The sequence below is a fragment of the Cricetulus griseus genome, chromosome 5, assembly GCF_003668045.3.
Source record: "Cricetulus griseus strain 17A/GY chromosome 5, alternate assembly CriGri-PICRH-1.0, whole genome shotgun sequence".
Classification (NCBI taxonomy): Eukaryota; Metazoa; Chordata; class Mammalia; order Rodentia; family Cricetidae; genus Cricetulus; species Cricetulus griseus.
This window is the reverse complement of record NC_048598.1, coordinates 105121736-105144284: the sequence shown is the minus strand read 5'-3', so window position 1 is coordinate 105144284 and position 22549 is coordinate 105121736. Positions and strand designations below refer to the sequence as shown.

At 39.0% G+C, this 22549-nt stretch overlaps 1 protein-coding gene across 11 annotated transcripts in view; it reads right to left on the bottom strand.

The window, feature by feature from the left end:
* Rps6ka5 (ribosomal protein S6 kinase A5) overlaps window positions 1–22549 on the bottom strand; it is a 156887-nt gene that overhangs the window by 26046 nt on the left and 108292 nt on the right. For 10 of the 11 annotated variants that reach the window (XM_027419112.2, XM_027419114.2, XM_027419113.2 and 7 more), the window contains 3 exons: window positions 5785–5935; window positions 2716–2877; window positions 125–250 (listed from right to left, as the gene is read on the bottom strand). In XM_027419112.2, the coding sequence (XP_027274913.1) occupies window positions 125–250; window positions 2716–2877; window positions 5785–5935 (439 nt within the window). Of the gene's footprint in view, window positions 1–124; window positions 251–2715; window positions 2878–5784; window positions 5936–21683; window positions 21890–22549 lie in introns of those variants that run through there. The other variant, XM_027419123.2, reaches the window with a different exon arrangement.

Sequence of the window (22549 nt, the reverse complement as noted above, 5' to 3'; positions counted from 1 at the left end):
TTTCTAAAACTGCCCTTCAGTTCCATGATAATCAACTAACTTTACTGGACTTAAAAACATCAATTAGTATTTAAACGGTCATACAAACCATAAATGTATCACTGAGGCAACCCCACCTATATACCTTCATCATTGCACTCCTGGCAACATTTGTTACTCCAGGACGTTCAACTCCCATGTGGAATTGAAGAGGATCTATGACAGCTGCATTACGCTTGAAAAGGATAGAAGGAGCAACAAAGGAATAACCCTAAAAAAAAAGAAGAAATGGTAAAGAACAAAGATTTGTAGTTTCACAGTTAGACACAGTCTCGATTGTGATGATTTCTTCTCAGGAAAAATGGTCAGATGAGATCATTTTACTTTCATCTGAAATACAGCATTAACTAACAGAAAAATGCTTTTCAGAGGAGACAATGCCATCTTCTGGTAGAACTAGGTCAGTTCAAAAATAAAGATAGAAAGACTTCCTATTCTACCCCCCAAATCTGATGCAAACCTGCAATTTTTTTGCATTGATGATAATATTGATTTATAAATTCAACTGACTTCAAAAAAGACACATCACATTAAGTGGTCCAAGTAGTGTTTCATACTAGAAAAATAACAAGTTTCATTAAGGTTTATTTCTAATTTAGCAATTATTAGATTTGCATTCTGTGTTTTACAATAAATAATTTTAAAATTGAGTTTTGGAAAAATAATAAGCCCAGTGGGAGAATGATATGATAAGCCAGTGATAAATGATGGATGGTTACTCTGTGCAACGACATTTACTAGTTTGCCAACAAACATCTACACATGGTTGGCCAGGTACTCCAGTGACATAGGCAAGCAAGCAAGAGTCACCCTCTGGATGGCACAGTGGTCAGAGAAGTAGAACTATGACACAGTTCAATAGGCAGAGTATCTTATCTGATAAAGAAACTTCCCTGAGAAAAAATTCTTTATTTTTAACATTTTAAAGATACAAAACAATGTGTTTTATTATAAAATTTTCACACATATATTGCTGTGATAAAACACTCTGAAATAAATAAATAAATAAATACTCAGAGGGGGTGAAGAAATGAATCAGTAATTAAAAGTGCATACTACTTTTTCAGAGGACCTGAGCTCAGTTCCCAGCATCCATATCAGGCAGCTCACAACTTGTAACTTCAGCCCCAGGGGACCCAGCAATTTCCTATGGCCTCGATGGGCACTTGTGCCCACATGCGCCCACCCACACCCACACCACTAAAACTAAACCCTTGAACAATACTCTGGCGAGAACAACTTGGGGAGAAATGGCTCATTTTAGCTCAAAGTCCCAGGTTACAGTCCATCACTGCAGAAGTCACGGCAACAAGAGCTTCAGACAGCTGGCCACATTGTACTCAGAGTCAAGAAGCAGAGAATAATGAATACTTATGTTCAGCATCCCTTCTCCTTTTCATTCAGAACAGGACCTACCCTCTCTGTCCAAGTTCAAGGTGTGTCTTCCCACTTCAGTTTACCCAATGAAGAAAATCTCTCTGCTGGGTGGTGGTGGCTCATACCCTTAACCCCAGCACTTGGGAGGCAGAGGCAGGCGGATCTCTATGAGTTCAAGGCCAACCTGGATTACAAAGTGAGTGCCAGGACAGCCAAGTCTACACAGAGAAGCACTGTTTCAAAAAGCTACAAAATAAATAAAGATTAAAAAAGAAACAAAGAAAATCTCTCATAGCATGCTCAGACATCAACTTAATCTAGACAACCCCTTACTTAGACTCCTCAGTTGATTGCAGATTTTGTCAGCCTGACAATTAACACTAACCATTACACCTGCCATTGTGCTTTGCTCACATTTGCTCCATCACACCAGTTATTTCTCTCCCTGAGCCCTCCTCATCGTTCTCTGTTCCTCTATATAAATAAGCCTCCTACAAACCCAAAGTATTTAACATATTGTTTATTTATCTGAAACAGGGTTCCATTTAGTCTAGGGTGGCCTTCAATTTTCTGTGTAGCTGACAATGACTGTGAACTTTTGAAACTCTGGAATGCTGGGATTATGGTGTGTACCACTACACTCAGTTTTATGCCGTGCCAGAGATGAACCCAGAGAGCTTCCTGCAGGCTAGAGACTCTACATATCTGGCACCATCATGCTAAGACTTTAAAGATTAGAGAACATGCATGATTTATTATTCACTGAAGATATAGGTCCAGAGAACACGGAGAATTTTCTAAGACTAGAGTAAAAAAAAAATAAAATATCACCATAATTTTCAGATGAGCCTCAACAAAAATGAATTCTCAAATATAAAGTGACTATCTGCTCATAAAAAATAAACACAGGCTGGGATTTTGGGTGTACACCTCTGACGGCAGCAACAGGAAAGCAGAAGCAGATGGATTCCTGAAAGTACAAGACTAGCCTGGTTTACATAGTGACCTCCAGAACAGCCAGGGCTACATAATGGGACCGTGTCTCAAAGGAACAAACAAAATATCCCATTTAAACAAACAAAAACCAAAACAACCCCCAAACAAAAAACCCCAAAAGCAAACACATAAAAACTAACCAATCTTCTATTTAGCAAGTGGGAACTTCAGGACAGTACCTCAGCATAGCTGAGATTAAGAGATTGAAGAGATTACAGAACCCTGATTTTAAGATGCCAACAAAACCACTTTACTAGGGAAAGATGACTCTTCTGAAGCACAACTGGTACACTGGAGTATTACCTGAAACAGCCTCTCAGAGCTCTGGGGCAGGGCTGCAGGAGAATAGGTAGGGTCCATTTCTGTGAACTCTTCAGCAAAGTTACTCACATCTAACTCATCCCGGATTACTGGTTTAAATGGTGCAGGCACTTTTTTGGCAGCTAAGTCATCCCAATTTATTTTCTAAAGCAGAAAAAAAAGAAGATTGGGATAGAGCAGAAATCAAAAGTCAAAATACATTATGAGCAACAAACATGATTAAGTGTTTTTGTTTTTTTAAAGATAGGGTATCTAGCTCTGGCAGGCCTGAAACTGTGTGAAAGTGGTTCTCATCCTTCCTAATGCTGTGACCCTTTAATATAGTTCCTCATGCTGTGGTGACCCCCACCATACAATTACTTCATTGACACTTCATAACTGTGATTTTGCTATTATGAATCATAATATAAATATCTGTGTTTTCTGGTAGTCTTAGGTAATCCAGGTGAAAGGTTTAGGGGTCTTGTGACCCACAGGTTGAGAACCACTGCTCTATGTAGCCTATGTTGGCCTTGAACTCAGAGATCTGTTTGCCCTGTCTACAAAGTGCTTCAAAGGTGTGTGCCACCACATTTGGCTAAGACTTTAGTTACTAATAAGTGAGATTAAAAGTAAGAGTGCATATTTCAAACTGAGGATTAAAAATATTATTTTTCCAAGCAGGATCCCATTTTCAGACTGTAGCATCCTACCACAGGAATCTCAGTGTCCTCTAGGGGGCACCAAGACACTCTGGTTCTCCCTGGATCACCCTCAGAAATAACAGAAAAAATATATTTTTGTCCTGAGCTTTAGCAGAAAAGAATTGAGTCAAAATGAAAATAAACCAACAACTCCCCAAAGCCATAAAATACTACTATAAAGGGCTTCAAAGCATTTTGTAAATGTGATGCTAACTCCTTAGGGGCTCACTAAGTTCCGCTCTTCCACTGGCTTTCCTTTAGGTCACCTGGACAGATTATGAAATCAAGTGTTTGCTTATACTTGAGGTTTAAATAGCACTGCCACAGTAGTTCTTTTCTCATTCAACCCCAATCAATATTTAGATACTGCCTTTTGTCTCCCCCCATACACACTGTCTGAGTAACTGACATAGTTTGTATTATTCAAATTCAACCCTCTGTTGTTTATTTATGCTCCTTCTGTCAATTAAAATATCCTCAGACAGTACTCACTCCACTGAGTCTTAAAGAATCTTAACTCTCTAGTTAGTGTTCATTCCTCTACGTGGCTGTAATGACTTCTATTATAGGAATATGGTTTTTGCTTCATTTACTGAACAAACATTAAGGCAAATTCTAGGGCAGGTGAAATGGCTCAGTAAAGGTATTTGCTGCCAAACATGACAATCCGACTTTGATCCTCAGAGTCCTACATTGTTGAAGAAAAGAACTGACTCCCAGGAGTTGTCTTTTGGCGCACGCATACACACACATACACACACTAAAATTTTTAAAAAGAATCTTTAAAAACAACAAACTTCTAGAGTAAAGGGGTAATTTAAAGAAATGCTGTTACCAGAAGAATGTTCAATATGTAGAAAATTGAATGCTATTATGATTCTTCTCACCTCTATACCATGACAGAGAAAAGATCATTTAGATCTTTGTAAGCAGATTACTGGTCTACCCCTATCATTTAAAAATGAAAGCAATTACATAACTCAAAATTACTATTCCAAGCTATCAAGAAGACAAATACCTCCATATTCTAAAGACGTACGGCAATATTCACAAGCACAGGGAACAATAAAGAAAAGGGTTGTATAAAAAGACAATGGTGGCATTCTGTTTGAATTTTACTTACTTGTTAATTTTAAGTCAAAATATGAACAAGATATTTTTGTTCAAAAAGTGCTATTTCTCAGTCAATGCACAATACTTAAGTTCATTTTATTCTAAATGTGTTTGTCTCAGTGTTGCTGAACTTTTTAAGTTTTACAGTAATATTTTAAAAAATGGTTGGATAGACTAAAATAAATACCGTGTTCACAGAGAGAAGTAAAGAGATCTCATTTCCAATGAGGATAACACTCCCAGCCCTCATGCACAACAGGCAATAGATACACCCAGCCTTGATTTTTTATATTTAAAAAGCAATAAATAACACCATGAAAGCTCACTTGAAATAATTGTTTCTTCTTTGCTTGCTATACTTTTGTTCATTTGTTCTGGTGAGAATACAAAAGTTTATAGAATAAAAACATATAATGTGGATGAATCCTCTAGACCATTAAACATTAAGGGCATGCTTGTTGGTATGTGAAGTCATTTAGAAGGCATATGTTTAGAATTTTAGAAATGAGGCCTTGCCACTCCAGGTTACCATTTAGACTGAAATTACTAAGCAGTGGCCCCCCAATTATATTTATTAGTCTTTTTTTTGGAATAAACTGAGTAAATAAAATTGGCAGATGTGCTAGTGTTCTGTGCAATACTGTTATTTGGCTTTTTCAGAAGAAAACCACTGTTATAGAGCAAAGAAAGCAAATGGAAACGTACGACACAAACACTGGCTGAGAAACAGGCAGGTTCAGAATATTCTAAGATTTTTCCTGGAAACAGAAGAGGCACTGGAATTGGTGACCAAAAGGTGAAACCTGGTACAACAGCTCATGAACTTGTCAGTCCATGAGCAAACCCCAAAGTCACCTACAGAAACCACTACCTAGAACTTGACCAGCTATGTCCAACCAGCAGGTCACACACAACCCTTGCTGGCCATGAATGTGGCCTAACACAACTTTATAAGCCTGATAAAAACATGAGACTTCAAGGGGCATTATTTTAGCAACTCAATTTTTCCATTTTTTCAAGCCTGAGCTCTGTAGCTGACAGCATCCTGCCTTGATGTCAGAGGTTGGACTTCACTATGGAGAAGATGATCTTCTCCATACCATGATCTTCTTCACTCCTGCTGCTTCATGTCTATACAAGTAGAATTCTTGTCCTTCCTAAGTGGCATCTGTTATAATAATTGGGGGACTAAGGTATAGGTGAAAGGGTGAAGTGACCCCAAGGGGGCTAAGTACACTCATCTCCTAAATTTCACCTGAAAGAAGAGATGCTCTTTGATTTCCTCTGCATCCCGGGGGCCACATCCCAAACGCTTCTTGGGATCCTTCATCAGAAGGCGCTGAAGCAGGTCTTTAGCTAGAGTGCTCATTTCCTGGGGATATGGAGGCTCACTTTTTAAGATCCTCCTGTAGACAGATAAAACTTACTGTTAGAACAACCAGAGGATGAGGTTAGATATTTTAGTGAAAACATGTTGGTGAAACATTTTGAAACTGAACCATATATTAGAGATGAGCGGCCAGAGAAATGGCTCAGAGGACAAGAGCACCTGCTGCCAGGCGTGAACACTTGAGCTCAGTCTCTGGACCCACAAACTGTTCTTTAACCTCCACATATAGGCCAAGGCACATGTGTACTACCTCACTACCCACACACAAACAAACAAACCAATCAATCAAATAAATAAAGGGATGAGCAGAAATTGAAAGAAAATCACTGGATTATTCTTCAGTGTAAGTCAGTCTTGAAGAGACACTATTATCTCAAATATTTCACTGGTGAAAAGAGGGGTAACTGTGGGCTAGACTCCACCTCTTACGGACAATTTAGAATGATCCTCTGACTGTATCTTTAAACAACTCTTAACAACTGCAAGTGAATTAACCCCCTCCACCTCACTTCTTCCCAGCTGAGTAGCAACCATAAAGATCCAAACGAAACAAGGGAGATTTGCCAGGATCGGACAGCCAGAGCCATGTGACTGTGGTCTGTCTCGCTGTCTGAAACTAGTTCTTCGTTTCTCAAGAGTGCAAGCATCTGCTTCCCCACGTGCTATCACAACACTGACAAGCACGCCCATGAGGAGTGGGAGTCACAGACAGTGAGAAATGTATTCTGTGGTCATATTAAAAACAACAACAGCAACAATCAGTCCAAGTGTATGATTTACCTCAGTAATTTAATGAGAGAAACAATGAGATCAGTGAAATGGAGAAACTTAACATAGTACACACGGCGATAAGCTTCATTATTTCAGTTTACAACTAGATTTCTATGTTGTATGAGTTAATAACTATTACAGGGGTGGGGGTATATCTCAATGGGAAAGCCCTTGGCTACTATCAGTCCTTAGGCTTAATATCTGGTACCACAAATCTAAACCTAAATCAAACAAACAAAAACAAAACACCAAACAACAACAATAAAAACAGGTAGGAAAAAAACGCTAAAAAATAAATGTACAAAAGCATAGTATATGGTAAAACCAGAGACTTTAAGTCAGATAGAGGTTAAAAGATGGCTCTGTTCCTTAGGGGCTACTTGACCGGCAGGTAGCTAATGAATTCTTTTGTTCTGCGGTTTTCTCACTTATAAAATGGGAATAACAATAGTATCCACCTAAAATGAGTGTCATGAATTTAAAGACTTGGACAGTGACCAATGCAGCACATGGTATAGAGCAAATGCTTAGTAAATGTGAACTACTGCTACAGGCCCTCATTGTAATGTGACCATAAAGCAGACAGAGAACTTCTATCAGCTAGCCACTGGGAATCATGAAATGATACTGGAACTATAATTTTTGGCAGAAAATAATAGCCATGATCTTAGTATCAAAGATAATTCTATTTCTAAAATTCTATCCTGGGAAGAAAAGAGATGACAGGTTCAAGAAGAGAAATAAGCCATTTTGCTCTTGCTATCTAGTCATTTCTTACTGTTCAATGATCGCGGGCTTTTCAAGTCTGCCAGAAGCAGACCTGTTTGGGTGGGCCCAGACATACCTGAGAAACCAGAAACCCGTTCTCAGAGGAAACTAAACACAGCCTTTCCCATTTCTATCCATCTGCTGTACTACTGTTTAAAGGACTAGGGTATAGACTTGGTTGCATTGCCTATTGCAGCATCAGGGTAGAGAAATACGTACATGCTGATGCCATCCACTACTTAAGCGTTAGCAAGGCTGCAATGTCTGCTGGAGGTCTATCTCCCATGTACCTAGCACAGAGAAGGACAAAGCCATCTAAAACAGCACACAGAGTACAAGTACCCACCTTGGTGGGAATGTCAAGAGAAGGTACATCGAAAACAGAAGATGGCCCTGTTGTGACCACACTCAGCCTGGAAACAGGCTCACAGAGACAGTGGCCCAAGCTGGAAACTTGTCTCAAGCACACATGAGCCCACAAGGGTGAGCAGGAGAGCATGCTGACATGCAGAGAGAGAGAGAGAGAGCTGACAGGTGCTGTGATGTCAGGAACACAACAGGAAGAAACTGGGCTGAAGTCTGAGAGAATTTCTTCTGGAAACTGGTGATGAAGTGTGGAGATGCACAGAAGTCAATCCCAAGGCACAATGTGACCAAAACCAGGAGTCAACTCGGCAGATGGTGATACGTACTCTTCCTCAGCTTAGGAGCAGGAGGGAGAAGGCATGAAGGAGTCTATGGAATGAGGGTGATGCGGTACCACTTCATGAAGTGGAGAACAGCGGAAGCATATTCGTGGTAAAGGTGCAGGGCCAGGATGGGTCCTCAGTCAGTGAGGAGCTTATTTAGCCTTTGCTCTGTGGGAACATAACCTGGGGCTTACTATTCTCTTAGGGCATCCTTGAGCCTATTGGGTAAAGTAAAACAACTTACAATGAAGGATTTATTTTGTCTCAGTTTTAGTCCTTAGTTGGTTGGCTTTGTTACTGTGGACCTCAGGTAAGGCTTAGTATGTTGATGGTGACAGGGAAGATGCAGTGGAGCAAAGATGCCCATCTCACGGAAGGTGGCAGGCACAGACAGGAGGAGGAGGCCAGGACAAGATACAACGTTCAATGGCTACACATCTCACGGAAGCTGGCAAGTGGAGATAGGAAGAAGGTCCAGGGCAACACACAACATTCAATGGCCTACTTCCTTCAACCAGGCCCTGCCTCTTAGTATTTCCACAGGCTTCTAAAACAGCACCCACCACCAACAGAGGTCAAGCTTTCAGCACCTGAGACTGTGGAGAGAAACTTCCTATTGGAACCATGACACATAGGTTAAATCTTCATTCAAATTTACAATTTTTCTAATTCATGACAATGTGGTTGACTCTCATGGTCTGGTTTCTATTGTGTTGCCAGAATCACACAATTACTCAGAAACCACCCTGAGTCAGAAATACAGAATTTCTAGCTTGAATAAAATACCATACCAATGAAAAAGTCTAAAATTGTATCTATCAAAATATTCTGTTTAAGGAAGGGCTCCAAAGCCCCCACCCTTAGCTGAGGAACTACTGACAGTTGATGGCTTCTGGGGAGGGAATGTCAGTTTCTTGTAAGGTGTAGCTCTGGCAGGTCACTACATTCTAGTAGACAGTCCCACACCCAGGAGTATATGGACAGCACAAATTGGACTCCATGAGTTATTAAAAGTGAAAGAGTGGCTCTAGAAGAAATTAGGGGGAGGAATGAGAGGTGAATATGATCAAAATACTTTGAATGAAAGTATAATTAAAAAGCAAAAACAAATAAATGATAGATAGATAGATAGATAGATAGATAGATAGATAGATAGATAGATTCTGCTTGTCCCCAGGCAGTGGTGGCAAATACCTTTAATTCTAGCACTTGGGAGGCAGAGGCAGGCAGATCTCTTGAGTTCAAGGCCAGCCTGGTCTGCAGAGCAAGTTCCACGACAGCCAGGTTTACACATAGAAATCCTGTTTCAAAAAAAAAAAATCCTGCTTGTCTTTGGGGCATTATTTGTCTGTCTGTTTTGCAGACAGGTCTCATCCATGTAGCTCATGATAGCCATGAACTGGTTATGAAGCTAAGGATGTCCTTGAGCTCTTGATCTTCCTGTCTCCATGTCTACAGTATTGAGATTACAGCTGCATGCCATCATGCCTAACTTTGAGAGTTATTACTGACAGCTCCTCTTGTGCATGTTTTAACTATTGTAAACATTACTTTTAGAACAGGAATAAGATGAACTTCATTTCACAGACTCACTGAGAACACAGTGTGACAAGGGAATCTAGAACTTTCTATGCACAGGCCCTAGGGTGCCACTGTACACAGTTGTCACCATCTGCAAGGCATTCTCTTTCCCCCTCAGGCACAGCCCACGCTGTAGCTCTGTTATGAATGCCTCCCTGACAACCTGGTCCCTGAGGAACCACACCTCTTTTGTACTTTCAGCATGTCTTAAGACTCACACATTTCTCAAAACTCCTGTTATGAATTTTCATGTATTTTTCCATATCTTCCTACACACTACATAAGTTTACTTAGGACCAGAACTTTAGGCCTTTGTATTTTGCTTTCTTCTTAGGAGAAAATATTCTGCAAATACTTCACTAATTAAATTTATTTTCCTATTGTCTGTAGTTTACAATTAGACAGGCTTTTTTTTATTATTATCAGAAATGAGTATCTACCAGACCAGGAAAGGAAACAGCAGCATGGAGATAAGCATTCCCAGTGAGATGGTATGAAGTAACTTCCCAGTCGCCATGTACTTGATCCCAGCCCAACCTCACAGCAGCTGGGATGGTCCTTAGGACAAATGGACCTGCTGTTTTTCATCTGTACAACAGCGCAGCTGCTGCCTACTTGTCAGGGTTGAGAATTTACACAGTATCATGTGGGTAACTTCTCAGTTGAGATGCTACCATGCAGTGTCCTGGCTACTGGGGCTACGGGGACAATTCCACGAGGGCATCTTCCTCTAGACGTGGGACTGGCTGCAAAGTGGACAGAACATTCTGAGCTATCACTTTCCTGTGGGTGTTCTGGAGTCCTCATTTGGTCCCTATAGTTTGTCCTCCCTCAGCCGAATCAGATCACTCACTGTGAGCAAAGATTCTTTGGCAGCTTTGTCTTCTTCTGAAGAATTTTTGCCTACCCAGTCATCCAGTAGTTTCTGTGTGAGTTATAAATACAGTTATGTGTTTTAGTAATGTTTCATCTTCCCAGGAAGCCATTCAACCACATATATGATAATGGTTCCCAAAGACCACAGTGCCTAGTAACAACACAGACACCTTAGTCAAAGCTCTTCTAGAATGTTCACATGACACACTTTCAGATAATATCCCTGTCACTAAGTGGTGCCTTGTTGCATCCCTCTTCACTTTCATATAAGTTATCTTATCTTCCTCTTGAACCCATACACTTCCTATGTCTCTAATCCTACTCCTGAAAAGCCTCTGACACGTGCCTTCTGGTGGTCAAGGAGAGAGAAAATGAATCCTTGTTTCTCACAGGCAGGAGAAACAAGGACATAGGCATGTCTGGCTGAACTGCACTGAAAAGAGGTCCCTGCCTACCTCAATTTGGAGAACCTTGTCTAAAAGAGGCAAGCATTACCTAATATTTACTGCCCTTCCTCTGGTCAGGCCTTCAGTAGCACATCAAGATGCTGTGCCTCCTCTCAGGAAGTCAGATAGACTACTGTGGGTTTGGGTTATCAGATGTGCCTGAAAGTATCTTCAACTGTTGGGAAAGGTTTTGACCCTTCCTATGGTTTTTATTGGTGAAATACTTCCCAGACCTCTTCCTTCCTATACTTTTCTACAGCTCAGTGGAAGCTATGGAAGCTCCTCGCTCTTCTCTACTCTCTTGTTGTATTCAGAGTACCTTTCCCTAACAGGGGTAGAGGACAGTGATAGTGGAGGGTGCAGAACCCAGACTCTGGGGTTCTTTGGGGCCAAGTGGTATCATGTGGCAATAAAAACAAAGGCAATATTTGGAACCACAGAAGAATATAATGTAAAGGATTTTAAACGATTGCTAAATGGACAAGATCCAGAGTACAGATGCAAGACACTCATCTAAAAGGACAGTTTAGGAGGCTACAGAGAAGCATACAACCATAAGAAAGAGCAGGTCACACCCAAGATCTGGGGAACATGAATACAGAAGGCTACTTTTCCCCTCCATGGTCCTTTTCATAAGGTGGGAGGCTGGCCTTTTATACATCAGAATGAAGTATTGGCTTATGGTGGCAGTGGTGGGGTATGTGGGGGACTAACTGTTGCCATTGGGTTTACAAACTAAAAACGGAAAAAGGCTACATCTTAGGTGAACGAGAGTCTAAGGGACTAGATGGATGGTGTTTCTAGCGGACCTCTTCCAAAGCTAGTCAGATTATCCCGAGGTTTTATTCAGAGTTCAATTGCCCCACACCACACACACGGAGGGAGAACTCAGAGCAATTAATAATAGCATGATTCATCCGTATCCCTAGCCCTGTGTGTTGTACAGGTGAGGCAGCAGTGAGAACATAAAAGAGATGGCAGAGGAAGTAAGACAAAATGTGTGCCAGGAGAAGGGTCATTTACAGCATTCTGCTTCCCTCAATGTCATACCCTTTCTGCTCCCGGGATTTAGTATAAAGCAGCTACAATTGTGCCCTGCAGAACAATGTGCAGAAGAGCAATGGTGACAAATGTTAAAGTACTTTGGGTAATGAACAAAACACTCTGGGAAGCAAAGAAATAGACAATACTTACAATGACGAAAACAGCAAACTCAGAATCAAGGACCTTACACAATAAGCTAATAAAGATTTTTATCATAAAGACTTAAGAACATAGGAAAGCCAAGGAAAAAAAATAAATTATCTATTCCCCCCACCCCAGATGCTGTGTAGCCCTGGCTTACCTGGAACTCATTTTGTAGACTAGGCTCTCCTTGCTTGCACAGAGATTTGCTTGCCTTTGCCTTCCAAGTATTGAGACTAAAGGTGTATACCATCACACCCATCTGCATATTCTTAAACAACAACAAAACCCAGTATACCTGTAATTATTTTGTACCTAACCCTCCAAAACAAGTATTTGTAACTGGAGTAAACTTTCAAGACTCAAATGAATTCAAAATGGTAACTGACAAATCAATCTGGAGAAAATATAAAACACATCAGGAATTACTGGCCTGTTTTTTGGACAGAAAGATAGAGGAAGTCATACAAAAATCACTATATTAAAATGATTCTCTAAATATACATGTATTTTATGAAGGACAATAAATAAATCACCCTAACTAGGAATCGGTAAGTATAAATGGGAGACAGATTGTAAGTGTTGATAGTCCCTAGAGGTCACTGTTAGCTCTGTATTCACAGACTCCTCTTAAGTGTGCATTGGACTAAATGCCTTTCATGATGAGGTTGCATGTGTTTGCATGGATTCAGCTGCCATGTCGGGCTACCTACACACTAAGGGAATGAAGAGAATCCTTAGCTACCAGCAAGCAAGGTTTCACTCCTCCAGTCTACAAGGGACTGAATCTTGCCACAGCCATGTGAGTGTGGATACAGACCTTTTCCTAGCTAAGCCTTGAGATAATAACTACAGCCTAGCTAAGACTCTCGACCACAGCTTTCAAGTAGAAGACCAACTGCGCTGTGCCCTAAATTCCTGAACCACAGAAACTATAAAATGTATATTATTTTACTCCACTTAGTTTTGAGGCAATTCGTTACTTGTTAACAGACGGATAAGGGAATTCTAACAGAAACAGGCAGTATTTCAAGCTTTGTAATTTAGAGGGCCTCTGTGGTAACTATTCAACTTTGCTGCTGTTGTAAAAAGCTGTGAGAGAAAATACACCATAGAACAAGCATGACTATGTTTTAATAAGATTCTACTGATGGACACAATTTTAAATTTCACATCATAAAATTATTTTTAAGGAATGCCAAAAGCATTCTTAGTTCCTAACTCCCATCCTCTCCCCAATAAAAACAAGCTATAGGGACAAAACAAATAGGTAAGCAGAATAAACCTTGCCTGCAAACTAAAGTTAGTTGACCACTACTGAACAGTACTAACAGGAGCTCTTTTAATCCAGCTATCCCTCGGTATTAGTTCCAGAACCCCAGGGATACAAAAATCTAAGGATGCCAAGTTCTTTACATAAAATGAGGTGGACATAGTGTGTGCATACAACCCATGCACATTGTCCCACATATTTAAAACACCTCCAGGTAATTTCTAATCCCTGATACAATATAAATGTTGTATAAACAGTTATTACATTGTTTATGGGGTAACTATAAGAAAAAACTGAACTGGTTCACTAATGATGTATCAATTATAGATCTAACTCACATTAATGAGTGAGATCTGAAGTGGGTAATGCTTAAGCAATGAGAACTAGAGACTGAGGACCTGTAAAAGGCAAGAGCCTAAGGCAAGAACTATGTATCACTTATTCATGTAGGCTTAGCATAGTACCTTGTAATGCATTAAATTCAATTTTTTACTTTTTGGAACTTCCTGAAATGCATTTTATTCCAAAATTTTGATCTATTGTTGGTATAAGAATGTGGAACCTGTAGATATTGAGGGCTGCCTAGACTTTTGAAAGTACATAGGACTCAATAACACCTTAACAGTCTAATGAAACATAAATATAGCATATTTTCCTGAGGGAAAATAAAAATACAAATAAACATCTCATGGCAAATATATTCTCCATTTCAAAAGCAGAGAAAACTAGATAAAGTAAAGAAAATTGTCAAGAGATAACGGGATAGCAGGAGATAAAACATTTACATCTTGGTTCTCAGGTAAGAAGATACTCATTTATCATGGCTCTCAAAGCCTCAGTTCTATAAGAGCAGATAGAAGAACTGACTCCCTTGATGGGGCAGTATCTTCCTGTTCATCAGTAAGACATGATCTAAAAGACAAAGTTCTATAGACACAGAAAGCTAGTGGAAAGACACATAAAAAAGACAAGCCCATGATACATACATACATGGATAAACATAAGAAACAGCTATAGGGACAAAACAAATAGGTAAGCAGAATAAACCTTGCCTGCAAACTACAGTTAGTTGACCACTGTATAAAAGCTATAAAAGACCCTCATTTGTCTCATCACAAGATAGACAAACCTTTATCCAAACTTACCAAACAGCAAAGAGTGAACATGCAAATTAATAAAATCAGGAATGAAAAGGGGGTCATAACAACAGACACAGTGGAAATCCAGAGAATCATCAGGTCATACTTTGAAAACCTGTATTATTCAAAATTTGAAAATCTAAAGGAAATGGACAATTTTCTGGACAGATTTCACTTTCCAAAATTAAATCAAGAACAGATAAGCAACTTAAATAGACCTATAACCTCTAATGAAATTGAAGCAGTCATTAGAAGTCTCCCAACCAAAAAAAGCCCAGGGCCAGATGGCTTCAGTGCAGAATTCTACCAGAAATTCAAAGGACAGCTAATACCAATTCTCCTTAAAGTATTCCACACAATAGAAGCAGAAGGGTCATTACCAAACTCTTTATGCGGCCACAATAACCTTGATACCCAAGCCACACAAAGACACAATTAAGAAAGAGAACTACAGACCAATATCCCTCATGAACATTGACGCAAAAATTCTCAATAAAATATTGGCAAATCGAATCCAAGAATACATCAGAGAAATCATCCATCCCAATCAAGTAGGCTTCATCCCAGGGATGCAAGGATGGTTCAACATGCGAAAATCCATCAATGTAATCCACCATATAAACAGACTGAGGAAAAAAAATCACATGATCATCTCACTAGATGCTGAAAAAGCCTTTGACAAAATCCAACATCCCTTCATGATAAAGGTCCTGGAGAAATCAGGGATAACAGGAACATACCTCAACATAATAAAAGCAATATACAGCAAGCCAACAGCCAATATCAAATTAAATGGTGAGAAACTCAATGCAATTCCTCTAAAATCAGGGGCAAGACAAGGATGTCCACTCTCTCCATACCTCTTCAATATTGTCCTTGAAGTTCTAGCTAGAGCAATAAGACAACAAAAGGAGATCAAGGGAATACAAATCGGAAAGGAAGAAGTCAAACTCTCACTATTTGCAGATGATATGATAGTCTACATAAGTGACCCGAAAAACTCAACCAGGGAATTCCTACAGCTGATAAACACCTTCAGCAAAGTGGCAGGATACAAGATTAACTCAAAAAAAAATCTGTAGCCCTACTATATACAGATGATACATTGGTGGAGAAAGAAATCAGAGAAGCATCACCCTTTACAATTGCCACAAACAACATAAAATACCTTGGAGTAGCACTAACCAAAAAAGTGAAAGACCTGTACTGTAAGAATTTTGAGTCTCTAAAGAAAGAAATTAAAGAAGATACCAGAAAATGGAAAGATCTCCCATGCTCTTGGATAGGTAGGATCAACATAGTAAAAATGGCAATCTTGCCAAAAGCAATCTACAGATTCAATGCAATCCCCATCAAAATCCCAACACAATTCTTCACAGACCTTGAAAGAACAATTCTCAACTTTATATGGAAAAACAAAAGACCCAGGATAGCCAAATCATCCCTATACAATAAAGGAACTTCTGGAAGCATCACCATCCCTGACTTCAAGCTCTATTACAGAGCTATAGTCCTGAAAACAGCTTGGTATTGGCACAAAAATAGACTGGTAGACCAATGGAATAGAACTGAAAGCCCTGATATTATCCCACACACCTATGAACACCTGATTTTTGACAAACAATCCAAATTTATATGATGGAACAAAGAGAACATCTTCAACAAATGGTGCTGGCATAACTGGCTGCAGACATGTAGAAGACTCCAGTTAGACCCAAGCCTATCTTCTTGCACAAAACTTAAGTCAAAATGGATCAAAGATCTCAACATAAATCCAGCTACACTGAACCTATTAGAAGACAAAGTGGGAAATACCCTTGAATTAATAGGTACAGGAGACTGCTTCCTGAACATTACACCAGTAGCACAGACACTGAGGTCAACAATTGATAAATGGGACCTCCTGAAACTGAGAAGCTTCTGTAAGGCAAAGGAGACAGTCAGCAAGACATAACGGCAGACCACAGACTGGGAAAAGATATTCACCAACCCCACATCTGACAGAGGGCTGATCTCCAAAATATACAAAGAACTCAAGAAGCTAGTCCCCCAAACACCACACAACCCAATTAAAAAGTGGGGTACAGAATAAATAGACAATTCTCAATAGAGGAATCTAAAATGGCTAAAAGACACATGAGAAAGTGTTCAACATCCTTAGTTATCAGGGAAATGCAAATCAAAACAACTTTGAGACACCACCTTACTCCTGTCAGAATGGCTAAAATCAAAATACCAATGAAAGTTTATGTTGGAGAGGATGCGGAGAAAGAGGAACACTCCTCCACTGCTGGTGGGAGTGCCAACTTGTACAGCCACTGTGGCAATCAGTATGGCGGCTCCTCAAGAAAATGGGGATGAGTCTACCACAAGATCCAGCAATTCCACTCCTAGGCATATACCCAAAAGAAGCACATTCATATAACAAGGACATATGTTCAACCATGTTCATAGCAGCATTATTTGTAATAGCTAGAAACTGGAAGCAGCCTAGATGCCCCTCAACCGAAGAATGGATAGAGAAAATGTGTTACATTTACACAATGGAGTACTACTCAGCAGAAAAAAAGAATGGAATCTTGAAGTTTGCAGGAAAATGGATGGAACTCGGAAGAAACCATTCTGAGCGAGGTAACCCAATCACAAAAAGACAAACATGATATGTACTCACTCATATGTGGACCTGCTTTATGATATACAGTAGTGACCATGCTTTATCAGAGCTGTTTTTAATGATGTTGCTCAGAATGGATTCCTCCCAGATGATGACTGAGAAACTAATTAAAAAAAAAATGGTGCCAAATACCACAAGAGTAATAGAACTGTGCTGTCTTCTGGGATTTTGTTTTTTACTTTTTTGTTGTTGTTGTTTGTGTTTTTTGTTTTTGTTTGTTTTTTGTTTTTTTAAAATGGAGTGTGCTGGATGTGTCTACAATTTTGTTCAAAGGACTACAGAACCTGGAAAAGCTGTTGCTGCTATTGATGCATAACATATTGCCATTATTGCTCTTTTTATATAAACATAAATTATACATACACATATATATATATATGCAAAAAATAAAAAAGAAAGAAATTAATGAAGATACCAGAAAATGGAAAGATCTCCCATGCTCTTGGATAGGTAGAATTAAAAAAACAAAAACAAAAACAAAAAAAACAGGTATGCAGAAACCACTCAAGTTTAAATTAACAAGTTAACATCTGTCTAAAATGGTACCAAGATATGAGGAATCTGAAATAATTTCTGATGAATAGTCAACAGAACTGAAAAGGTTTAGTCTACACAAAACTGTCTTCAAATACCTGCAGCAATGTTGTTACCAGAGGTTGGAAGTCTGGCCCAGGTGATTCCAGATTTTTGGGCTCTAATTCAAAGACTTGAAATAACAGATTTCAAAGGTAGCAAGGAAACTGTACTCAAAGCCTAGCTACAGAACAGGTCAGAACACACTGCAGGGGAGCAACAGGCTGCAAGAGTGAAGATAGGCAAGGGCCTTGATTACTGTCTGGGGATTCCTTTGATAGTGTTCAAGAGAAGTATGGCTACTGAGGGGCATAGTGCCATTAATTATCTGCTTTGGTTGACAGAGTAGATTATATAAATAATTCTATTTTCCTATTAAGTTTTAATCACATGCATAATCAATTATGTAGGCATAAAATAGTAAATAGGGGATGCTCCCTAAAAGTTCACCTGAGGACACAGTTTTGCTTTATTGGGCATTTACCCAAACTAGCTGAGGCTGGATTGATCCTTGTATCCACTGGGAATACACCTGAAGAGAATTGGTCTGAGTTTTAACAGTCAAGTGGGGGAGAAACTTACTCAATTGTTCAGAGAGGACTATGTATCTCAGTACAGGTAAGGGTCTCAGGCTGTCAAGTGCATTACTAGAAGAGGGTGTGCGCATAGCCTAAACCAAGGAAAGTCCCAGCTTTCTAAACTATTCCCTATGCTTGTCTGTTTCAATGTTTAAAAAGAATCAGCAGAATTACTCTATATTCTTGAGACCATTGGGCCAGGATTAACAAGAAAGATAATTCTGGTGTGTTTTAAGGGGGAAAACAGATATAATTAAACCAGCTCAATATGGGATACAGCATCCATGCAAATGTCTACCTAACAGTCCTTTCAATGACAGCTTCTGACAAGTGAGGGATTTCATCCACATCCAAGAAGAGAGTCCAACTTCAGGAGGAAGGTTGGATTCTTAGGTTTTCTTCTCACTCGAAGCTTGTACTATGAAATTTGATATATTAACCAAATGTTTTTATTTAATCTTAGATATATGTAGACAGTAATAACAAGCAAATGACAAAAGTACAGGTACTAGGCCAAGTTCTTGAAGATCACAGAGGCAGGGCTTGGTGGCCTACACCTTTAATCCCAGCACACAATGAGCAGAGGCAGGTGGATCTCTATGAGTTGGGAGACCAGCACAGCATGGTCTACTTAGTAAATTCCAGGCTAGCCAAGGTTACACAGTGAGACCCTGTCTCAAAACAAAATTCTTACATTTGTAAGAATTCCATGAAAAAAGGCCTTCGCCAATTAAAACATACAGAGACAAGATAACGAATGACACTTATCTCAATGATACATTTAAAAGAACAAACTACGAGATTTATATCAGTAAAGATAATCAGAATGATTATCCTAAAAGGAATAACTGGAGTACCACAATTCAGTCATCAGAAGCCACCAAATGATCATGTTAACACCAAGTTTTAAACAAAATGAATTAACATGACAAAGTGATAACTGATAAAGGGAAGAAATTCTATTTTAATTATTGAACATCCATTTGTTCTAGTTTAAAGATTTCCAATAGATTTTGATTCATGTTCTTTCACTTGCTAAAACCAGTTTGCCAAATGGTTGAAGGGAAGGAAACAAAGTCAATTTAAATGTGAATGCCACTTGAAATTTTTCTGTTATCATGAGCAATAAACTTTTCTCTCTACAGGCAGACAGAACTGGAGTCGGAAGGAAACCATGACCCAAATTCTTATAATGATGGCCAAGATTTCCAATAATTTCCAATAATTTGAGGCATTTTTTCCAAAATTTAATTTTTCCAAAAATTAATCTTTATTAAATTAACCTTTATCTTTTAGATGGGGTATCACAATTTTGCCTAGGCTGGCTTCAAATCTGTAACTCTTTTTGACTCCATGATCAGCTTGATTATGGAAATGAATCACCACACCCCACCTGAGGCATTTCCAAACTGTCAAAAATCCACTTAGAATTAAAATTTAAAAACAGTATTTAGAATTTTTGTAACAGGTGTAATTTTAGCTGATTTAAAAAAAAAAACTCCTTGTATAACTTAGGTAATAAGTCAGCTGAAATATTGAAGTTATTTACTTCTGAGTCTGTCCTGCAAATGGTACATCTTACTATTTTACTTAATTGATGTACAATGGATGCACAATAAACTCATACAAAGGTAGCTGGATGAACCCTGCCTTGTGCATGTAACTGTGAAACTGGCACCACACTCAGGATAATGAAGAAGCCCACACCCTTCCAAATTTCCCATGTTCCTTTGTAAATCCTTTCTTCTCTTCTCCCTTGCCAGTCCCACACTACCCAACCTTCTGCTTGTTAACTAGATGAGTTCTCATTTTCCAGGAGTGGAATCACACTAAACATTCTATATTGCCTGGCTTCTTTCACTCAGTACAATTATTTTTAGATTTATCCAACTTCTTGTTTGTATTCATACAGTGTACACTTTTACTGCTAAGTAGTTCTTTATTTGAGTGGATACACCATAATTTGTTCAACTGCTTGTTGACAGATACTTGGGTTACTTCCAGTTTGGGATCACTTGCTGTACAAGTTTTTGTAAGGACATGTTTTGTTTTCCCTTGTAAACATCTAGGGCTAGAATGGATGGCTCATGTAGTAGATAATGTTTTACTTTTTAAAGAAACTGCCTATTTTCTAAGCTTGTACTATTGATACTATACTATTATGTCTCCCCCTGCTCACACCCCTTGCATTTCTTCCATCTTCTTACCAGTATCTGGAATGACCCCTGTCTTTATTCATAAGTAGCTGAGGGAATATGGGAGCATTATGCTGTGGTTTGAGTCTGTATTTCCCTAAAGACCAATGACACTGCTCAATTTTTAACTTTTATTTGCCATTCGCTGATCATCTTCACTGCAATGTCTTTTCAATATTTTTGCCTGTTTTATAATGAGGTTGCTTGTTTCTTAAGTTTTTAGAGTTCTTTATATATTTTCTATACCAGATCTTTATCATACATATATGATTTTAAATTTTTATCTCAGTGACTTATTGTTTTCATTTTCTTAATGCTTTGAAGAATAAAAGTATTCAACCTTGCAACAGTCTAATATATATATATATATATATATATATATATATATATATATTTGGTTTTTCTAGACAGAGTTTCTCTGTTTAGCCGTGGCTGTCTGGGAACTTACTCTGTAGACCAGGCTGGCCTTGAACTCACAGAGATCTGCCTGCCTTTGCCTCCCAACTGCTGGGATTAAAGACATGAGCCACCACTGACACAAAATGATTTCTCTATTGACAGTAATACTTAAGAAATTTTTAGCTTACCCTAGGCCACAGTGAATTTTAGAAAATTAATTATGTGGAGGGAGAAACACAATCTCCACAGCACACGTGGAGGTCAGAGACATCTTTATGGAGTATGCTTCCACCTTTACATGGGTTTGGGGGATTGAACGGAGGCCATTAGGCCTGAACAGCAAGCACCTTTATCTGTTGAGACATTTCCCAGTCCTACAGACTTTTAATGTTTTCTTCCAGAAGTTTTATAGTTATAGCTTTCACATTTAGACCTACTGTCTCTTTTGAATGATTTTTTTCCTATATAGTAGTAAGCATTTATTGAAGTTCATGCCTTTCCCATCTGAGCAGTCAGTGGTTCTAGCAATCATTTATTGAAAAGTGCCCGCCCCCTGCCTCCCATTCCCCCCCCCCCAAGTGACAGTTATCTTTGAACCTTTGTCAAAAGTCTGTTACCTGTGCACACAGTTTTATTTCTGGGTTCTATTCTGTTTCACTTATCTTCTTTTCTCATCTTTCCTTCCTTCCTCTCTCCCTTCTTTTTTCATGTTTTAGAGAACAGGTCTTGCTGTGTAGCTGGAGCTGCTCTAGCACTTGAGATGTTAACCAGCTAGCCTTGTTAAACTTGTAGCAATCCTCTTGTTTATATCTTCCGAGTACTGGGATTGCAGGCATGTAAATCAATCAGGATTCATCTGTTTGTCTTAACACCAAAACCAAAGAGTGCAATCATTACCACTTACAACAAGTCCTGAAATCAACTTTGTTCTTCTTCAAAGATAATCTGACTAGTCTAAATCCACTTCATTTCTACCTGGGTTTAGATCAGATTGCCAATTTCTATGTATTAAAAAACAAAACAAAACAAAAAAGCCAGTAGGAATTGCAGTTGTATTGAATCTATAGGTCAATCTGGAGGAATATAACTATAGTACAAATAAATAACTATAAATAATAAATGCTTTATTGTGTATATTTTCCATATAACAAACTTCTGCAAGTCTGTGGACTCCTCTCTCTCGTCTCAGACACTCCAGGCAGCAAACTAGCTGTCTAGGTCTCCCTAGATGGTCAGTTCCATTTCTGCAACGTTGAATGGGTTGTCCCTCCCCGAGCTGCATCCTGGGAATTCTTAAGGTAGTCATCTGGGGTGACCTTAGGGCACACCTTACTTACTTCCTGCCTCTCTGAAACCAGTGCTCTCTCCTTTGTCGGATGTCCAATGTCCTCAAAACTGCTATTTCCTTTATTTTGTTCATTGTTAAAATTGTTTCAGGTGAGAAGGCAAACTGATCCCTATTATTTCATCTTCATTTCTGTCA